The sequence below is a fragment of the Humulus lupulus genome, chromosome 8 (genome assembly GCF_963169125.1).
Source record: "Humulus lupulus chromosome 8, drHumLupu1.1, whole genome shotgun sequence".
NCBI classification, from domain to species: Eukaryota; Viridiplantae; Streptophyta; class Magnoliopsida; order Rosales; family Cannabaceae; genus Humulus; species Humulus lupulus.
This window is the reverse complement of record NC_084800.1, coordinates 29,803,266-29,817,398: the sequence shown is the minus strand read 5'-3', so window position 1 is coordinate 29,817,398 and position 14,133 is coordinate 29,803,266. Positions and strand designations below refer to the sequence as shown.

General features: G+C 29.5%; 1 protein-coding gene across 1 annotated transcript; it reads left to right on the top strand.

The window, feature by feature from the left end:
* The first annotated feature begins 207 nt into the window (after positions 1–207).
* LOC133796604 (polyadenylate-binding protein-interacting protein 9-like) lies at positions 208–6,515 on the top strand. Its single transcript, XM_062234185.1, has 10 exons — positions 208–921; positions 1,706–1,816; positions 2,009–2,053; positions 3,879–3,951; positions 4,065–4,177; positions 4,327–4,386; positions 4,477–4,524; positions 4,620–4,688; positions 5,681–5,742; positions 5,822–6,515. The coding sequence occupies exons 1-10, from the start codon at positions 634–636 to the stop codon at positions 5,877–5,879; spliced, it is 927 nt and encodes a 308-aa protein (XP_062090169.1). The 5' UTR covers positions 208–633; the 3' UTR covers positions 5,880–6,515.
* The last annotated feature ends 7,618 nt before the right edge of the window (positions 6,516–14,133 follow it).

Sequence of the window (14,133 nt, the reverse complement as noted above, 5' to 3'; positions counted from 1 at the left end):
CATAATAATAAGAAAAAAAAGGAAAAAATAAAATAGAAAGAAGAATCCAACAAACACCTATAGAATAGATAGTGTGATGGCAGATGAGAATGACATGTATGTCCATCGCTCCACACTGCACAGAAATTCACACACAGCAACTAGAGAGAGAAACAAGAGAGAGTGAAAGTGTAACAAGAAGCAAATTGAATTGAATTGAATAATTAGAAGAAGTTTTGGGCTTAAGTCATCTTTACGTTTGCTTCCTTCCTTTTTCCTATTCTAACGTCCCCATTCACTTGACACTTTTCAACTCTCTCTCTCTCTCTCTCTCAGAAAAACCCAAAAACCATTTATACAAAAAAATAAAATAAATAGAGAGAAGAGAACCAATTAGCCATAGCCAAAGGCATTGAGCTATTTCGTCTTTGCTTTACCTCTATCGTCCTCCACCGCTATAACAATCTCATAACCCCATTTCTTATTTTCTTTCTCTCTCTATATAAATTCCCTTCCTTTTCTGTGTTTTTTCTTTTTTTGGTTCTGTAATTATCAGATTATAAACCCTCATTTTGAGAAGGATAAGGACATATTTTCCTTTGTTTAATTTGAAAAATATATATTATTATATTTTTGTTGCTGTGTTTTGATTCTATGGCCGCGGGTGCTGAGATTTCCGGTGAGGTAGCTGCGGCAGCGGCTGCCAAGAACTCAAAGCTGGAATCGGAATCGGAGTCGTCGAAATCGGAATCGGAATCGGAATTCAATGTCCAGAAACTGGTTGATATGTTCACGAAGCTGAACCCTTTAGCCAAAGAGTTTATCCCATCGTCTTACGCTAAGCAACAGAGCTTCAACAACCTCAACGCAATTACGACCGATGAGTCTCTCTCCCCCAACAATAAGCTTTTTCCTGATGATGATAACTCAATTAACAGAAGGGTACTCATTATTCTTAATTCATCTTTTATTATTATAATTAACCAAAAGAAATATGAAGGGATGGGATCTTTCCCTTGTGTTTCCGAGGAATTGGGTTTTCATATTTCGTAATTTGGATTTTTTTTTGCAATTGATTTTTGTTGAAATGTTGATCGAATTGATGATCGATTTGTGCTCGGCTTATATTTGACTTTTTTTTTTGTTCTTTAATTTAAGGGCTGTTATACTATATTATGATTTGAATAAAAACGGGCCAAGTTATCTATATATGAATGTGTTGCGAAATGTGTCGGTTATAGGTTTCCCTTGGAAAAAAATGTGATTGTTTTTTGTTTGCTCTTTAATTTAAGGGCTGTTATACTATATTATGATTTGAATAAAAACGGGCCGAGTTATCTATATATGAATGTGTTGCGAAATGTGTCGGCTATAGGTTTCCCTTGGAAAAAAATGTGATTGTTTTTTTTTTTTTTTTTTTTTGTGATTTTGAATATCACTGGTACATTTACTAAATTCAAGAAATGTGCTTGAAAAATTTGAACTGCTATGCAGTTGATTGATGACGAGTTTTGAAGATGTTTCTTGTGCTATGGAAACTTTAATTAGTAGTGTGTTGATTAAAAGTTAGATAGGTTATTGCTCGGTATTGACAATGATTACTTGTAATCTGTTTTTCATTGTTCAAAAGGATAGTGCTCCGGTCGTGAAAACATTCACATTTTATGCTTTACTGTATTGTTTCTTCTTGATGTATATGTTGACCCATTTATTTGGTTATTTCCAGAGAAGAAATAACTTTAATCAGGGGAGACGAAGGTTGAATGGAAGAAGTTTCAGAGCTCAGCGAGACAACAGTATTAGACGAACAGTATATGTTTCTGATATTGATCAGCTGGTAATAATTAAATTAAGACTGGGATTTTTTTATTCTCAAAACCTAGAAGTATGTATAGTATACACACTCATACCAATATACATATGTATATATTTATATGTACTCGTACTTATGTCTGCATTATGCGTGTATGTATTTCTTTTCTTATTTGAAACAAATAGACCTTAAGAAGAATTGTTTTCTTGAATTTAGGTCACTGAAGAGCGGCTTGCTGCCTTATTTAGTAGCTGTGGACAAGTAAGTTATATTGCTTGATTATCAATAGCTTTTGATCTCCATGCTTTTTTTATTTTTCCTTCTCTGGGGATTTTTTGGACATATTTAAATCATTGAGCAATGTGCTACCAAACTACCAATTTGCTGTGGTAGATTTGATATGCTGATAAGTTGACTTTGTGCTTTCCAAAGAGTTGATAATTTAGACTAGATTTGTACTCTTTTACATGCCTGGATGCGGGCAGAGACTGTTATACTTGCCAGTGAATGTTTGTAATTGAAAGATTTTTTTTTCTTTCCATTTGGGTGCTTTTGTACTTGTATTCTTCAGTGGTTAACTCCCTGGTATTGTCTTTAAAAAAATTTCTGGAAATTTAGCTGCTAGAGTATCTTGATTGTGGTAGAACTGTATTTTCTCCTTTCTAGTTTCTCATTGCAGTACAACATATATTAATTCCAGATTCTTGGGTTGATACTTAATTGTACGCTTGTCAGCTTGCTGGTTATAATTCCATAAGAAAATTTACTTTAAACACTACTACTATCATGATGATTGCTTTTAGAGATATCAATATTTCTGTCTTAATGTGTATAACTGAGCATTTCTTCCCTATAATTGATTATCAATTTTAGTATATGTTATTTTCTCTGTTCTCAGATGTAGAGATATACAAAACTAGCTCAAGAGTTCACGATTTTTCTCTTGATCACATTGTTGTTCTCTGTGAATCTCTGATGATGATGTATTCGTTAGTACTGTAATGTCAATTTCCATTGGAAATGAAATAGTTGGTGCTGATGGCAATATCCACTGCCAGTATTATAGGGAAGCACCACAACAGTCCAAAGATAATGCTTTTCTTTTGGATGTATGAACCTCGGAAATAAGATATAATGCATGCTCCTACCACAAATATACTTTTCATCTTGGAGGGGAAATTACTTTTCTCAAAGTTGTTATGGAATGTGCTAAAAAAAACTGTTCAATACTTGGACACATTAGTTGAATATGGTTGTTCTGATATTCTGAGGTAATTTAAGTCTTGTAAGCGCTTGTTTTGTGGGCATGACTCAATCAAGGGGATGGGCTAGTCCAGTCTCATGTTAGCTGGTGAGAAAGGAGGGACAATGCGAAGGGTTCCACTGTCTTCTTTTCCATTTTCAAATAAATGGTGGGACCCTCCTTTTTTTCTTTCTTTATTTTTGTAAATTCTCCCGTAAAATGTAGGTTCCATATTTTGATTTATTTATATATATATTTATATATACACTACATATTTTTCAATTGATGCGGATCCCGTGTTTTTTATTTAAATATTTTTATCTAGTTTCTCATTTATTCCCAACTATTCACCATATTAGTCATAGTACTGACATAATCTCATCCAATCTTAAAACAATAATCCTGTCCAATCTCTACCAAATGAGCCCTTAGAGGCTAGCTTGACTAGGTGGCCATGAAATGTCTTTATGTTATGAAGTTTAGTCTTGATTAAAGTTGTGGTTAGATCAATTCTTATTTCTCTTAAATTAATCATTTCACCTCAGTTTAATTTATGATGCGTGTCTTTTACTAATGGTTTCTCTGGAGATTTGTTGGCGGCACCTTGATTAATTTGTTTTTCCTGTTCTTTTTGCTGGCCTACGTGTTTCCCTTACATTATTTGGATTCATTTTAAGGTCTTCTTTTCCCAGTTATTTATTTAAAGAACATTTTCTATATTCCTTCTCTGCTGAATATATTTTTCCAATACTAGATTTAGTAATAATTGTAGCTTTCCCTAGAGTTTTGTTAGATGCAGTACATGCCACCATTTTTGTACTTATGTAATTATCATATTTGAAGGTCGTTGATTGCCGAGTTTGTGGTGACCCACATTCAGTACTTCGTTTTGCATTTGTGGAGTTTGCTGACGAGCGTAAGTTCATCACAATTTTTTTAACTGAAAGCCTTTTTAATATTCCACTCAAGGAAATATATTATGGTTGTTGACTTTTCATTGTTTGTGCTATATTGAATATGCATAAACAGATGGTGCAAGAGCAGCTCTAAATCTTGGCGGAACAGTGCTAGGATACTATCCAGTTCGGGTCTTACCTTCAAAAACTGCGATCCTTCCTGTTAATCCTACATTCCTTCCTAGGGTATGTATCAAGTAATTCTGTTAATTTTTCCTTTTGTTATTGTACAAAGCTTGCACTGCATAATTGTTCTTGTTTTAACCAGTGGGGGAACTTAAATGCACTTTCTGAAAATTGTGTAATGGTTTTATTTTTATTTTTATATTCTGCAGTCAGATGATGAACGGGAAATGTGTTCGAGGACTGTCTATTGCACAAATATTGATAAGAAGGTGGATGTTGAGACCTGTTAGATTGGTCATTATTCATTTGTGTCTATCATATACCAGTCTTACCTACTTACTAAAATATTCTCATTGCAGGTTTCTCAAACTGAAGTTAAGAGTTTCTTTGAGACAGCTTGTGGCGAAGTAGGGTCATTTAAAAGCATTATATAATTATATATATATTTTCCATTTTAAGCTCCATATTAATTTAAATTTACATCATTACTACTCACTGCCAGGTTACTCGTTTAAGGCTTTTGGGGGATCATGTGCATTCAACTCGCATAGCTTTTGTTGAATTTGTCATGGTAAGTTTGAGACTTCACTAAGGAACATGTAATTAAAAATTCTGGTACTCTTATTATGATGCTTGAAAAACATTGATCTTTGTTCCAGTTTTCTTCGATATCATTTGACTTATTTTGGAGATACTTTCATTCTTTTAACTGTTGCAATTATATGGCCCATGTTCGTGGGTAAATCCTGTTCATGTCAACAGTTGCTTTCAATGGATGAGACATGAATGTTCCGCTTTTAGGAGGAGGTGGAACTTTATACAATAGGATAACAGTTTGAACATAACCTTTCAATCCCCCTCAGGAGTAAAATAACCTTTCAATCTTATCAGATTGCATTCATTCATTTCCTGTCCCCATCTGCCCCATACCCAACCAAAAGAAAGGAAACAAAAAAAGAAGCAAAAGATAGAACCCTTGCGTTCTGTTCCCATTCATCTTTGCACCAATGTAGTTTTTCCACGTCAAAGTTCATCCCTTGGGGAAAACTGTCACAAAAACAACTGTACTTTCTATATTCAGACAGAATCCATTGAGATTTTGGAAACTTAAAAAAACCAATAAGGAAAAAAAGGAGGTGGTTTGTACTAATTCCCCCATTTTATGTAGTTAGTATAATAGTTTATCCTTCTTTTCTTGTTCAATATGCCTGAGGTTTCAATTTCAGAATCGGCACTTCACAGCCTGCTTAATTTTCAGTATTTGATGGATTAAAAAGTGCCACTTCACAAAAGGTTCAATAAAACAGAGGAAAGAAAAATCTGAATTGTGCCCCTGAACACAGTTTGTAATTCATCACAGCTTGCTTAATTTTCAGTATTTTCCTTGTGCTCATATTTTGGTAATTTTAAAAAAAAAATAGAAATACGGTGAAAGCATACTTTTTCTTACTCAAACTAAACCATAATGGAAAATCACGTCTTTAAGTTGCATTGCTATTTTGCAATAATAATTTCATTTTTGTCCACCCTTGAACTTGCTGGTTCATTTGCTTTGATGAACAGGCAGAAAGCGCAATACTTGCTCTGAATTGTAGTGGAATGGTCTTAGGAACCCAACCAATAAGGTGCGAACAAGACAAGCTTAATCTGTCAGGTCTTCAATTCAATGGCATTCTTCTCTTATCTGTATTCTATATTTTTCAGGGTAAGTCCTTCAAAGACACCGGTGCGATCCCGAGTTGTTCGTCCAATGTTGCAATAATCAGTCCACTAATTAAGGATCAGTGGATGGATTCAGCCTAGCTTCTCAGCTAAAGAAAATATGATGCATTTTACTGGTTGGTGAAACATTTGTTTCTTTCCGTTTATCAGTCTTTTATGTAGCAACAATTGTTGTTCTGTGACTCTTTACACATCGGGGCCTGCTTCAAAGTTTGAAGTTTTTACGGGATGGTTTCGATCTTGAGAATTTCACATGTTCTGAATTCGAATGCTCTGTGTTGGCAAATATCATATATGCACTTGGAAACTTCTCTCGGTATAGCGATCATACTTGTGCTCCTTTACTTAGAAAAAGCTTTTAATTATCATCCTTGATCTTGGATAGAAGGTGTGGTGTTGTGGCCACCAAGTTCCAAGAACCTAGGTACCTTTTGTGCCAATGCTCCTTTCTATTTGAGTTTTGTATTTCATTATGCATATTGAATGTATAACTTGTCACTTGATGCATGTAATCGTTTGACAGCAGTTCATTTAGATTTCTTTTGGGTCATAAGACACTGTAAGTATTGTGAACTTTTTATGCTCTGAATGCTGAAGGTTTCCTCTTTCATATTGGTCAGAATAGGCCATAGGGAAGTTGGCTCAGGGAAAATGCAGCTTCGTATTTCTTTTGTCATTTTTATCTCTGCATTTCATTTTTAAAAAAGAGATACGGTTACCCACCATCATTAATAGATGTCAAGTTAAGAAAATTGTGTTGTATGTGTATCTTATCCATCATAAGAAATTGTATGAATTGTACACTCTCACCATAAGAAGTTGTTTCGTTTTTTCAGAATTGTTTTTGGTAGGGTCCTTCAAAAAACTGCACCACAACGGCCCAAAATATGTGGTTTGGAATACTCTGCGGTGTGGTTACAAATTGTATGTTTTTTCCAAATCATGTGGTGCAGGCATTGCACTACACTATTAGAAAAATATCAATTTTTTTTATATGTTTTTTAGTTTTACCATATAATCTCAATAGCCCATAATGTGTGCACACCTTTTAGTCATGAACTTTACTTTGTTGTAAATTATTTGTCCACCGTGTATTTTTGTAGTGCGGTTTAGATTATGTGTAGTGAATGTGCGGTTTGACAAATTGCTCAAATTGAATATACGATGAGTTCCAATAAAATGGCAACACTTGCACCATGAACATTCCTAATTTTGAGTATTAAACCGTTTCCTTAACTCCAGTCTCAACCTGTGAAGTTCTCTTGGTCCCTCTTTATTTTTTTGCCTTGCAATGTCGTCTTTTCATTTTTTTTAAAATAGAGAAATCACACTTTAGAGTTGACGGGTATTTTTTAAAAGTACTACTTTAAAAGAGCTAAAATAATAAAGAATAATTTAATTTAATTTTTTAATTTTTAGAAACTATTTAATAATTGTTATAAAAATTAAATTTTAAATAAAATTTACTTTTTTTTTTAGATCTCATCTTAATTAATATTATTTTGAAAAAAATAAATCATTTTTTTGTCCTTTGGTAAATATCATGATACCGATCATAATTTCAAATTAATTACAATCTTTGATTAAAATTAATGTTAAAATCAGTAAATATTAGCGTAACTATTAAGTACTCGTCGGCGGGTTTCTTCCTCAAATATGCATAATATATTTCAAATATTTTACTGACACCCGATAAATATAAAAATACATAATTGTTTTGTTAAAACAAATTATTACATATTTATTCTAAAGTAAAATACTAAATTGTTCTATTTTTGATCTTTAATATTATTTATAATTTTTTTGCAGTAATTATTTATAAATTTTTTAGATTTTAGTAGTACACTTAATTTATAATAGAATTAAAACTCTATTTTTTCATTTAAATCTTTTTAATCTCTAAAAATTATATAACAACATAATAATTAAAAAAAATAATTTAAAATTCATATAGTATAAAGTTTGTTTATTGTAATATTTCGTAAATTTATGTTCGAGTTTGTATAAAACCTTTATATTTATAACTTAATTATTTATTTTATTATAAAACTTCAAATTTTAAATTTTTAACAAATAAGTTGCATAATTTTTTTATATAGATATTATTTAAATCTAATATCGGAAATGCATGGGATGTAGTTATAAATAAATATATTTATCAGTTTATGCAGTGTATTGTGTCTAGTTTAGATTGTATTTATATAGAAAGATTTTTTGGTGTGCTGTTACTTACCCACCCTGTATTTGGTACCTGAATGATTTTTAGAATATTTTTTTTATAATTGTATATATTGTAATTATTAAGAGTATTTTACAAATTTTTAGGAAATTTCGAATAAGTTAGAGTGTAGATAAAAGAGTTTAAATATGTTACTTTCCACGCGTATAAAAAAAATTATGTGTACAACAAATTATTTGAATCTTATTTTCGGCACTGTAAATCATTCATAATTATAAAAAAATTGTGTTGAAAATCATTTAAGTACCAAAAATAAAAAAGTGTACACCGATACACCAAAAAATAGGGTGTGCATTCTAAAATCTACCTATATATACTGTTAGGGAATTCACCTTCCTCACACCAGTTTCATCTACAATCACAAAATCAACAAACCAGTAGACAGAACATGCACAAATTCAATAGAAAAATCAGCAAGAAAAACAATAAAATCAACACCAAGAATTATAGAGGTTCAGTCCAAATAACTTGAGTCTTCATCCTCTTTGAACTCCCATTGGGATGTTCTTCTCTGCACTATGAAACAGCAATGGAGATTACAACTTATCATCACTAGAGAACTTCTACACTTGATGGATTACAATGCCTTGAACCCAAGTAAAACCCCAAGTACACTTGACCATGTACAAAGAAATCTCTCACCCAAGACCCAAGTGTTTCGCTCTCAAGCTCTCTCTCTTTCTCTATCTGAAATAGCTCATATTATTTACAAATGAAATCTGTACTTTTCTCACTTTTAAACAACTGAGATAATAAGACCTATTTATGGGGGGTTTTACAACTGTTATCAAACTTAAAAAAATACCAGAAATAAACGCAGACTCATCTAGTGAAATGGTAGACAAGACTAGAAGAAAAAAAAAACGTAACTTTGCTGATGTGTTATGATGTTTAATGCAGACCAAATATTCTAACATATACACATCCTAAAGTTCACTTTATCTCTTCTATATAACAAATGTATAGATTATGGAAATTCTTGGTTTCAACGGTTTTTTATTTTTTTAATGTTAACTTTAACGGAATATTCTTATATTTAACATAATATTCTTATATATAACGGTAGTTTATAAACACTTAAACTTAAATAAAATAAATAATTAACAAAATTAAAATATGATTTTTTAAAGATATTTTACAATGATAATTATTTAAAAATAATAAATAATTAAACAAATTAAAATATGATATTTTTTTAGATATTTTACAATGATAATTATTTTAAAATAATAAATAATTAAATAAATTAAAATATGATATTTTTGAGATATTTTACAATAATAATTATTTAAAAATAATAAAATCATATGTTTGATAACTTAAATAAAATTTAATTAAATTTAAACTCACTTATTAGAATAATATCATATTAAACATATAATATAATCTACTGTGAATTAGCAACAAATTATTATTATTTTTTTAAATACTAGCAAGAAATTTAAATTTAAAATTCACATATAATATTTAATATTACATTAAACATATAATATACAATCTTTTGTTGTCACTCCCAAATTCAAAAACTAGAACAAACATAAACTTAAACAAAAATAAATTATTTAATTAAAATAAGATATTTATTTGAAATTTATATGACATTAATATAAATTTAATAAAAATAATTAATAAATTCTATAAATAAAACTAAACAAATGTATATATTGCACGTTGTTTATATCTAGTATAATGATATACTTATAGATAAACAAACTTAATTTTGCTCTAATTTCTTACGGTTCAAGTCATCACTGTTTTCTTCTTTGTATTTTTTATCTGATGTAAAATAAAAATAAAAGATGGAAGCACCTAAAAAGTTAGAAATACAATAAGTTCTCTCTAAACATAATTTTGGTTCATAAAACTGCATGTTTAATTACTTACAATGCCATTTGAGTGGCGAGGACGACAAAAGTTTGCAGGTACATTCCTCAACCTCACCTCACCTCGTTTGCATTTTTAATCACACTTTTAAGTTTTTATATATTACATTACTTCAAATTTATATATAATATCATATTTTCGACCAAGTTTTTTAGAAAATCTACTAAATGTAGAGGTAGTAAAAAAAAGGGTCAAATGTGTAGAGTACGTTGTCAAAATTGATTTATAAAATGAATATATAAAATTTGAAAATTCAATCTTTGACAAAATAAAAATTGAAACTTCAAATCAATTTGACTTGGTTGGACTTATTGTTTTCTAATGAATGTTTTATCATGACAAGTATTTTATTTTAATCAAACAACTTACGATTAATAATTTCACATTTACTTAGCCAAATACAGTAGTCTCTTCTCTTCAGAATGAAAATTGAGGACCTATGGTTATCCTACATAAGATAACCACGAGGATTTATTTTAATATGTGGTGTGTGCCTCACAACTGTAAGAAGAGTTCATTTTGTGTTTCGTTTCTTTGATTGTAGTTCGTTAGTGGGTCCTCTAGCTTCAGCTCTGTTGCTGGTTACTGTTGCTGGTTTATTTCTATTATTGCCTTTCTTGTCTTGTTTTTGTTCGGTCTGTCTGTGTTTTTATCATGTTTTTGCTCTGTATTTAGACTGATTTTATTTCTATGAATTAGTATGCCCCTGTCTAAGAGCAGAGAAGGGATGAGAATTTTCCATGTGCCATGGGCTTCTGTGGGGACTTACTTACCTTTAATTGGATAAGGATTCTCCGCTTAAATACGAAATGGGATAGAAATAACACTTCCTGTTCTGTCTTGGTCCTCATTTTATTTTATTTTTTTTATATATATATTATATTAAATATTTTGTTTTGTTTTTAGTTTTTTTTTTTAAATTTGTGATTCTGTTATTAATATATATATTTATTATATTGTTTTAGTTTTATTTTAAAAAAAGTATTTATTGTATATATATAGAAAGATCTTTGTCGGAGTCCTAACTCCAACAACAATTCCTTGTTTATGCTCTCGTCGAGTATTATGCAGCTGGGGATGGAATATGGGACTTAAATAGGAGGCGAGGACAGGGGAAGGGAAAGGCATTTCCCTTTCAATCCCTACTCTGTTTCCAATCCTATTTGAGAGGGGTCTCTTGCAAAAAAAAAAAAAAAAAAACCTAAAATTATTATACGGGAGTTATTAATAATTTTAATTTTATAGGATGTTTTATTATTATTATTTTTTATAAATTATATAGAAAATATAAAAGAAAGAAAACAAATGTCAAAAGGACTACAATTCCCAAATTACAAGACTCACTTTTTGTTATTGCTATAAGTATAGTACAATATATTTAAAAAAAAATGTATCTTGAAAAGTAGAATTAGAATAGATAAAATTAGATCATTTTTATCAGATAATTGTATTATGTAATTAAAGGGAATATTGAAAAAAATATTAATTCAATAACCTTATTAATTTACATGTTTTATGATGGTTTAGTTTAATAAAATATTTGAGATTATTTTATTCTATCTAATCTTCTTTTTTATGTATATCAATATTATAAAAGGAAATTATAATTTTATATTTAATGTTTTTTAATAATTTATTATTATTTAATTATTAATTTTTAAGTAATTAGCGACGAAAATACTTAATTTTTTCAAAAATATTATTTAAATACCTAAGTTTATTTTACGGTAAAAATATATTTCATCAATATTTTTTTGACAACCTAAGTACCTCATGTTAAATATTATGTTAAGTGCCAACTAAGCGCTTTCGTGGCAATACGTATGGTCAGATGAATGAACCACCAGGGGCTCGTATGAGAGTTGGTTTAACTGCTCTAACTATGGCGGAGTATTTCCGAGATGTTAATGAACAAGACGTACTTCTATTTATCGACAATATCTTTCGTTTTGTCCGAACAGGATCCGAAGTATCCGCCTTATTAGGCAGAATGCCTTCCGCTGTGGGTTATCAACCCACTCTTAGTACTGAAATGGGTTCTTTACAAGAAAGAATTACTTCTACCAAAGAGGGGTCCATAACTTCTATTCAAACAGTTTATGTACCCGCGGACGATTTGATTGATCCATATTTAATTTTTTTAAAAAAAGTTATTAAGATAGTAAAAATTTATATAAAAATCATTTAAAATTCAATAAAAAAATTTAAATGATTTAAAATAAAAAATGTGAACTAATTAAAATTAAACTAAGTGAACTTAATACCAAACTTAAATTGTAAAACTTAAACAAAATACAAATTAAATAAATGAACTTCACTTAAAAAAAAACTCAAATACACATGTTGCATCACTCCACCCCATTACCCCCAATCTACTTTGATCTAAAGTTCAGAAGAAACAAGATGGAATCACGCACAGAGAGCATTTGACCCTTCAATGGATCCCAAATCAAGTGGCACCAAAGATGGAAGAGGGTTCGGAGGAGGACAAACTTTGGCTTGGTCGGGGCCGGAGAAGAAGCGTAGGGAAGACACGGATGGCGAGCTTTGACGAAACAACAGTGGATAGCGTTAAAGCTTATTTTTGTAGTAATGTACCGTAAAAAAAGACTTGTGTATTTAAGTACTATTTTTGGAAAACTTGAGTATATTGACCGTTAATTTCTCTTAATTATACATATTTATTTAGCCTAATTCTATCAAATCTAATCATATTTTTTAAATAGAGTTTATATTTTTTCTGACTTTGCGTTTTGTCTTATTATCTGTTTTGACAATGTGTTTTGACAAATTATTTTTTGGACTTTGTGTGTTTGTAAAATTGTTCAAATATACACATAAACTCAATTTTGATGAGCAAAAAATTGAATGTAAAATGATTGAGCTTTTGTTATGAGTTGTTAGTTTAATGAATTATTTGTGATTTTAGTTCAAAAAACTTTGATCAAAATTAGCTTAGGAGTTTATTTGAATCATTTTACAAAATACATAGTTTAAAAAGTAATTTGACAAAATATAAAGTCCAAACAAATAATGAGACAAAACACATTTTTTAAATAATATTGATATTTAGGATTAAATTAAAAAAAAACAAAGATATGAATTTATGTGTCACAATCATTATTAATTTAAAACAAAAAAAAAAAAGTTAATCAACAACAATATAGTTACCCATGTGTGGTTTTAATCAATTACGCATCTTATATCTACGAATAGATTAGAAATTGTGCAACGGAGACGTGATTGATCAGTATAATGTTCATTGTACTTAGAATTATTTACCACGAGCTAACAACTACTTTAGTTAAAATAGTTGAAAAATAACATATAGAAAATATTTTAGGTACTTTTCAAGAACACAATTTTTGAAAAGTTGAACTTTTAGTGTTATGGTCTTTATGGATATTATTTCTTAACCAACAAATATATTATATTGATAATGAGAAGACTTGTTTTTTCTTTGAAGTAATTTCGAGAAGACTATCAGTATCAGATACAATATTTGAATATACATATTCAAAGCACGTTTCGATCACCTAAAGTACGGCCTATTCATAATATTTTCCAACAGAGCAAGACAATTTTCATTTTTATTGTTTTATTTTGCCGAAACAGAAAAGACAAACTTATAATACAATTTTGAAGTTTGAATAAGTAGTCGGGACTCGGAAGTCATTCGACATAATTAATTTATTTATAATTATATCTTTTAAAAAAATTTAATCAGCACTATATTATTTTTCATTCTTTTATACTTCTTTTAACTCCATATTTTAATGTATATTCACTCCAATAAAATGTTTATATTTTAATAATATCATAAATATTATTAAAATTATAATATTAAACAATAAAATAAAAAAAATAAATGACATTTTTGCCTTTAAATTATGACTACTATTATATTATGCCCTCAAATGATTCGTGATATTAAAAATTGTCTCAAAACTATAAATGTTACTGAAATATGAGACTTCGGTTAGATTTTGTCATATGTGACTAACATACTGAATATGTGACATTTTGTATGTTGATGTGGATATGTCATGTGTAAAATAATTAGCAATTTTGCCCCCCAAATTTTGACCATTACCAAATTGTATCATTTTTATTAAAACTATTTTTTTTTTAGAAAATCTAATTTTTTTCTTAAAAATAATAATTAAATTCT